This window comes from Crocuta crocuta, unplaced genomic scaffold (assembly GCF_008692635.1).
Source record: "Crocuta crocuta isolate KB4526 unplaced genomic scaffold, BGI_CrCroc_1.0 scaffold241, whole genome shotgun sequence".
In the NCBI taxonomy this organism is placed as follows: domain Eukaryota; kingdom Metazoa; phylum Chordata; class Mammalia; order Carnivora; family Hyaenidae; genus Crocuta; species Crocuta crocuta.
The window spans coordinates 543,990-551,803 of NW_027527807.1; the positions used below are offsets into that span (position 1 = coordinate 543,990).

The 7,814-nt window shown below is 41.2% G+C and overlaps 1 protein-coding gene across 1 annotated transcript in view; it reads left to right on the forward strand.

The window, feature by feature from the left end:
- The window catches only part of MCF2 (MCF.2 cell line derived transforming sequence), a 101,986-nt gene that overhangs the window by 79,079 nt on the left and 15,093 nt on the right, over positions 1 to 7,814 (forward strand). Inside the window, exons 29-31 of the mRNA XM_077773891.1 lie at positions 5,290 to 5,382; positions 6,711 to 6,789; positions 7,335 to 7,401. Of these exons, the coding sequence (XP_077630017.1) occupies positions 5,290 to 5,382; positions 6,711 to 6,789; positions 7,335 to 7,401 (239 nt within the window). The remainder of the gene's footprint in view (positions 1 to 5,289; positions 5,383 to 6,710; positions 6,790 to 7,334; positions 7,402 to 7,814) is intronic.

A 7,814-nucleotide genomic window follows, 5' to 3' on the forward strand; every position in this document is an offset into this window, starting at 1 on the left:
GAAGGGAGACAGACGGGCTTGGTGACTTACTAGATATAGGAAAGAAATAATACCTGACATTTGAAGGGGAAAAAAAATCAGTCTGCTTTTTCTTTGCTTTCCGAATAATGCCTAATATTTCTAATAAAAAAGATTATTCAGTGATGCCTGCAAAGATTTAGGCCAAGAGTACTAGGAAAATGGTGATCCATTTTTTCATCCTTCCAGAGAAAGATGGAAGTTTGGCTATTTTTTCTTTTTTAATGTTTATTTATTTATTTATTTAGAGAGAGAGAGAGCACAGATCGAGGAGGGGCGGAGAGAGAGAATCCCAAGCAGGCCCCGCACCGTCAGCACAGAGCCCAACACAGGGCTTGAACCTAAGAACTGTGAGATCGTGAACTGAAGCAAAGTCAGACTCTTAACTGACTGAGCCATGCAGGCGCCCCAAGTTTGGCTATTTCTTAAGCGTCACTCTGTTTACTTCTTTTTGCTTTCCTGTTGTGAGATTCTGGGATTAAATCATTGCGAGCAGTGCTAGTCTGCGTGTGCTGTACCAATTGGGTNCATGGTATATTTTAAGTCGGCCACTTGTATACAAAGGAAAGACCCTAAGGTCACAGTCAGATGGAGAGATTCCTCAGTTCATGCATTTATTATCATCCCCTATTTTTTTTTTTAAATAAACGTGCATGTAGTGCTTACTACTTGCTGGAAACTGATCTAAGTGTTTATAAATGGCAGCGTTAGCTCATTTAACCCACATAGCAACTTTAGATGAAGTAGGAACTATTATGAACCCCATTTTGAAGGTGGGAAGTCCAAGTTCCAGAAAGGTGAGTAATTTGTCCAAGAGCACATAGCTAGTAAGCCATGCGGCACAGGTTCAAACTCAGCCAGATGGTTCCAGAGTCCATGCTGTTAATCAATGCCCCATGCTGGAAGGCCTTGTTTCTTCCTTCCTTCCTTCCTTCCTTCCTTCCTTCCTTCCTCCCTTACTTCCTTCCTTCCTTCCTCCCTTACTTCCTTCCTTCCTTCCTCCCTTACTTCCTTCCTTCCTTCCTCCCTTACTTCCTTCCTTCCTTCCTCCCTTACTTCCTTCCTTCCTTCCTCCCTTACTTCCTTCCTTCCTTCCCTCCTTTCTTTCTTTCTTTCTCTCTCTCTCTCTCTCTCTTTCTCTCTCTCTCTTCTCTCCTCTCTCTTCTCTCTCTTCTCTCGCTCCCCCCTCTCGCTCCCCCCTCTCTCCTCTTTCTTTCTTTCCTTTCTTTCCTTCCTTCCCTCCCTCTGTCCCTCCGTCCCTCCCTCAGTTCAGTGTCCAACTTCAGCTCAGGGCGTGATCTCACAATTCATGGGTTTGAGCCCCGCATCAGGCTGTCTGCTAACAGCACAGAGCCCGCTTTGGATTCTCTGTCCCCCTCTCTCTGCCGCTCCTCCGCTTGCACGCACACTCTCTCTCTCAAAAATAAATAACCATTAAAGAATAATTTTAAAAAAATGCTTATCTTATTTATTTGATTTTGAGAAAGAGAGCGGGAGCAGGGCAGGGGTGGAAAGAGATGGAGAGAGAGAGAGAGAGAGAGAGAGAGAATCCAAAGCAGGCTCCCTGCTCGGTGCAGAGCCCTGTACAGGGCTCGACCCCACTTCCATGAGATCACAGCCTGAGCCAGTGTCAAGAATCAGATGCTTAACTAACTGAGCCACCCAGGTGCCCCTCAATATTTTTAATTATACTAACCCAGGAAGTAAATAAGCTCTATTCCTGAGATATAACTGTCTTCAGATTTGTAGTTGTTGGTGATAGTGACAGGGTTCTTGACCCACTGGAAGGCTTTTAAGAAGATACTTGACATTTTACATTACCTTGATGAGAAAAAAGTAGGTTAAGAGTTGAAGCCCTCAATACTTGACACGCTGAGATGTCCTCAGATAAAATGCTTTATAACAAAGCATTTATATTCATAGCTACCAGGAATATCAATGAAAGTATGGAAGATAAGGCAGAGACCACAATTAGGATGTAACTATAGAATGAGGCTTGTTATTATATATAATATGCACTATAGAGTATATTATATAACTATAGTTAGACCTTTAACCACCTCTAGATTCTAAAACTGAGTAAATTTCATGGTATATGNTCTCTCTCTCTCAGAAAGAAATAAAAAACATTAAAAAATTAAAAAAAAAAAAAACATTTAAAAGCCTTTCAGTAAAACCTTTGTATTTTGTTATCTGAGAAAAATGTATACTTCTACAAAACACGAGTGAATTGTATTTCACTGGATCACTTGTAAGTGAATTGTTTGGGACTCAGAACAAGATTGTCTGATCAACATCATGGTTCCATTACCAAGGCAACTTAAAAAAAGCTCATTTAGTCTATAAGGCTATGCTGTATGTACGCAATGAAAAATAACAAAACTGTTGCAATTCAAATAAGGGAAAGTTTAGAAAGCAAACGCATGCTTTGGAAAGCTCATTATATGATCTAAGCATTTAATGCATGCTATTTAATCCTTTAATCAACTCTGTGAAGTAGGTATTCTTTCCATTTTATTTTATTTTTTTAAATGTTTATTTTTGAGAGGGGGAAAGGCAGAGAAAGAGATGGACACACAGAATCTGAAGCAGGCCCCAGGCTCTGAGCTGTCAGCACAGAGCCTGATATGGGGCTTGAACCTGAGAATGGCAAGATCATGACGCAGGCCAAAGTTGGATGCTTAGCCGACTGAACCACCCAGGCGCCCCTATTCTTTCCATTTTAATGTTTTAAAATTATTTATTTATTTTTATTTCTGAGAGAGAGAGAGACAGCATGAACAGGGGAGGGTCAGAGAGAGAGGGAGACACAGANAAATTCCATCCCGGGCCTCTCAGACTCCAAAGCCCACGTGCTATCTGTCTAATGCTATTAAAAGTATGTGTTGAAATGCAATCAATTTAAAGAGAGATTGAACATGAGATTATTATTTATCTTAAATCCTGATGTTTCAGCAAAAGTAGGCTTAGTTGGAGCGGTTGAGTAGGAATATGAAGGTATTTTTGCAGAGATGCCTGGGTGACATCCCACTTTTGATTATGGCTCAGGTCATGACCCTAGGGTCGTGAGATTGAGCCTGCATGGGGCTCCACACTCATGGAGCCTACTTAAGATTCTCCCCTTCCGCTCCTCACCCCTGCTTGTGTACATATGTTCTCTCTTGCTCGCTCTGTCTCTCAACAAAAGGGGTGCCTGGGTGGCTCAGTTGGTTAAGTGTCCAACTCTTGATTTCCACTCAGGTCGTGATCTCATGTTTGTGAGATTGAGCCCCGTGCCGGGCTCAGCACTGATGGCATGCAGCCTGCTTGGGATTCTCTTTCTCTCTCTTAAAATAAGTAAATAAACTTAAAACCTTAAAAAAAGGTATTTTTGGAGATTCTGGAAATAACATCTGACCACATTCAGGGTAGGCGTCACAGACGCGTGTATATATACATCTCATTTCTTTTTTTAAGATGCTTTTTAAATGTTTATTCATTTTTGAGAGAGAGAGAGAGAGGGAGAGAGAGAACAAGCGGGAGAGGGGCAGAGAGAGAAGGAGACACTGAATCCTAAGCAAGATCCAGGCTCCCAGCTGTCAGCACAGAGCCTGACATGGGGCTCGAACCCACAAACCACAAAATCATGACCTGAGCTGAAGTTGGACGTTTATCCAACTGAGCCGCCCAGGCGGCCCCATCTCATTTCGTTTCTAAGCATAATCTCTTTTCTTTCCCCCTTTTTTTTAGTGTTTATTTTCAGAGAGAGAAAGAGTGAGAGAGAGCACACGTGCACAATCAATGGAGAGGCAGACAGAGAGGGAAAGAGAGAACGGGGCTCGAACTCACAAACCATGAGATCATGATCTGAGCTGAAGTCGGATGCTTAACTGACTGAGCCACCCAAATGTCCCCCTTTTCTTTCCCTTGATATGGTGACCTCACTGGCAGCACTTTTTTTTTTTAATGTTTATTGACTTTTGAGAGACAGAGAGAGACAGAGCATGAGCGGGGGAAGGGACAGAGAGGGAGGGAGACACAGAATCGGAAGCAGGCTCCAGGCTCTGAGCTGGCTGTCAGCACAGAGCCCAATGCGGGGCTCGAACCCACGAACCGCGAGATCATGACTTGAGCCGAAGTTGGACGCTTAACTGACTAAGCCACCCAGGCACCCCACTGGCAGTACTTTTAATGTTTATCAACTCTGATTAGCACTGTTTGGGGGACTTGTAAATGGAACAGAGAATGAGATATTCCTTTAGATAATTAGATGGGAATTGAACAAAAAGAGAAGGCAGAAGAAGACTAAAAGAGAATGTGTGTATGAAGGAGTGAAATTGCACAGAATAGAATGAACCAAGCTATTAGCAGCAGAGGATGAAAGAAAATGGAAGAGTTTGTGCTGTGTACAATCATACGGAAACGAAAAGTTGTGGTAAGGAGGGGATATTGCATACAAAAACTTCACTGTTTGGGACACTTGGGTGGCTCAGTCAGCTAACCGTCTGCCTCTTGATTTCAGTCAGATCATGATCTCATGATTCATGAGTTCGAGCCCCATGTCACTGCCCTGACAGTGTGGAGCCTGGAGCCTACTTGGGATTCTGTGTCTCGTTCTCTGCCCCTACCCTGCTGGTGCTCTCTCTCTCTCAAAACTAAATAAATAAACATTAAAAAACCAATTTCACTGGCTACAAGAAGATCTCACTGTCCTATGGCAGATAGTTTGTGTTCCAGAGAGACTGAGAGGCTGGTGGCAATAGAAGGGACCATTGTGTTCCTAGCTGGGTTCCCCCCACTCCATAACTTGGATGTTTATCACTTATAAGGCTTCTACAGAGATAAGTAATAATATGTGAGATGAATTTATCTGACAAATGATTATTAAAAGTAATCATTTAAATTAATTTCAGATGAGCTTTTTTTTATTGATGTTTAATTACTTTGAGTTCTGTGTTGACCCAATAATTTGTTTTAATAGTGTACAGTTAATTTGTAACAGGAGTCGATCTTATGGGGGGGGGGTGGAGGCTAATTGGAGGTTCAGATTTGTAACATTTGTTTCGATCACGGGAATGGAGCATCTCATCTATACTATAAGCACATGGTTCCGTGAAAACATTGAAATGCTCGGGTCTGTGGTTGGATTTATCATTTCGTATGCTTGGATACAGAATGTGTATTTTGCCAAGGGAGAAATTCTGTTTCACTTAGAGTGTGACAGGTGTAGATTGAATGCGATTTCATATTCCAAATAAAACGCTCCTGAAAATCTTGACTAAAATATTATAGATGGATGAAGTCGGCATCACTGAATATGTGAAAGGAGATAACCGCAAGTTTGAGATCTGGTATGCGGACAAGGAAGAAGTTTATATTGTCCAGGTTGGTCATTTAAGAATCATTCTAGAAGCCATAGCCTGCATTAAGATACAAAAGTGTGAATTTGCAAACAAAAGCAATGTTGGTGCCATTATAAAAGTTCTCATTCCTTTCACTTAGGTCACTTCAATATTATTTAATATATTTTGTGATGTGATCAGGCATTTTTTCAGTAGCACATGTTTTCTTTAACTTGAGATGTACCAATGGTGTTTTCTAGGGCTTTGTTTTTAAATAATTTTTTTTTAAGTTTATTTGTTTGTTTTGAGAGAGAGAGCACAAGGAGGGGAGGGGCAGAGAGGAGAGACAGAACCCCAAGCGGACTCCACGCTATCAGTGCAGACGCCCGACGTGGGGCTCGAACTCACAAACTGTGGCATCATGACCTGAGCCAAGATCAAGATGCTTAACTGACTGCGCCACCCAGGCGCCTCTCTAGGCCTTTGAGCTTTTACAGCTACACTAGGATACTTATCAATTGGAGCTGATAGCCAAGAACTTGGCAGGACTTCTCTGTCCCCGGTCAAGCCTCTAGAGTTACAGATTTCTAATCATTCTGAGTTCCTCTTGTGCTTGGCGTTCTGATTGCGAGATATGGTGCTGTGACGGTTCAGATTTGATCATTGTCTCTCAGAAATTTACTTAGGAGCACATTTATCATGATGAAAAAACATAAACTTAAAAATACGCTTAAAGCCCCGGCCTGATGTGCTGTAAGGTCCATCCTGTTTCAGGGAAGGGGAGAGGAATGAGAACATTTCAAAATGTAAACACTTATTACATCATGACTTGTGATCTGTGAATGTGCTGTTATTTGTTGAAAAGGCTCCGTGTTTTTTCTTCGTTTTAGTTCTGTATTAGGTGACGAGAATTCATAAAAACGTGTTCTTGGTTTGATTTACATATAAGACTTTTTACTGCCCTTTTACAAACTTGTAAGTTGTCAAGAATGCAGTAGATTATCTTTTCAGAAACAGGAGAACTTGTTTCATTTTACCAACATTAAACATAAAAACGTTTATATTTTTAAAAGGACCACTTACAAAGGAAAAATAAGTTCGATTATATTCCGCTTTTTCTCTGAGCATTATATTTTGTTTCACCTGACCATTCTTTTCTGAGGGCAGTTTCAGAATGGCTTGGACTCTTTCATCTCATCTGAGGACTACTTACTTGCTTCTTAGAAATTTTAGGAATCGAGACAGTAGAGTTTGAATTTGGCAGTTTACGATGTGCATCTGTTTGATATACTTAGTTATATTTGTTATGAAGCATTCTTTTTCAAAGGCAACCTGTCCTCTCCTCCCCCGGCCCCTTTTAAAAATCTTCAGGCTCCGAATGTTGATGTGAAAATGACGTGGCTAAAAGAAATAAGAAGCATTTTGTTGAAGCAACAGGAACTTATGACAGGTAATTTCAGGCATGCATTCTTCAGAACAAGGAGTACAGTAACAGCTCATTGACTCCAGTTGGGTGATTGTACAGGGAATGGTGCTGATATTTACTTTATACTATTTATAGTGAAAGGGTTTGTTAAACCAATTAGTAGAAGAGCAAGGTTCAAGAGGTTGTTTAAACTCTCTTGGAGAATGAACTTTACACTAGCAAGTGAGCTCCAGTGCTTGAGAAGTAACTCAGCAAACTAACTGTATTAACCCCGAGTCCTTCCCATGAGTCAATTCTGCCAAGGGCCTCAGGTAATGTGTGCACGGTGATGGTTAGAGTTCTAAACTTGAATTTCTTGATAAACTATTATCTAGTCCAGTCCTTTTCCATATTTCAAATCCAGACTGGCCTTTTTCCCCTGGTTATTTCAAGTGTGTGATGGTTAATTCTAATGGGAATGGCATGTGCATGTGTGTGTGTATGTGCGTGCACGTGTGAAGGCCATTGGTATTCACGGAAGAAGTGCGGCTTCTGAATGATGCTCCCCTAAGCTTTGTTTTCTTTCACAGTTAAAAAACGAAAGCAGCATAATCAGTTAACAGAACAAGATCAGCTTTCTTCTCAGCGGAATGATGTGTAAGTGATTATTCTTTAATATCACTTCTGGAATCTTCTGTTTTCTGTATGTATATGAGACGATGTCATTATAAAGTATTTCAGACATAAACGACCCTCTCATTTGGGAGTAACTCACCAAATTCCATCAATACATCATCTTCTCAGCTCTAGCCTTATACTTGGAGCCTAATCGTCCTTAATATGTTATCCCATAGTTCCCCTGGATGTTAAAAATAATACAAGAGTTTGGGCTAATTTTTATATTATTTTATTCTTTATTCCCGTCTATCTGTCTACCTGTTTATTTATTGAGAGAGAGAATGTGCACGCATGAGCACAGGAGGGGGACAAGAAGGGGGAGAGAGGGGTAGAATCTCAAGCAGGTTCCACACCTAGCACAGAGCCCGACGCAGGGCTTAATCCCACGATTG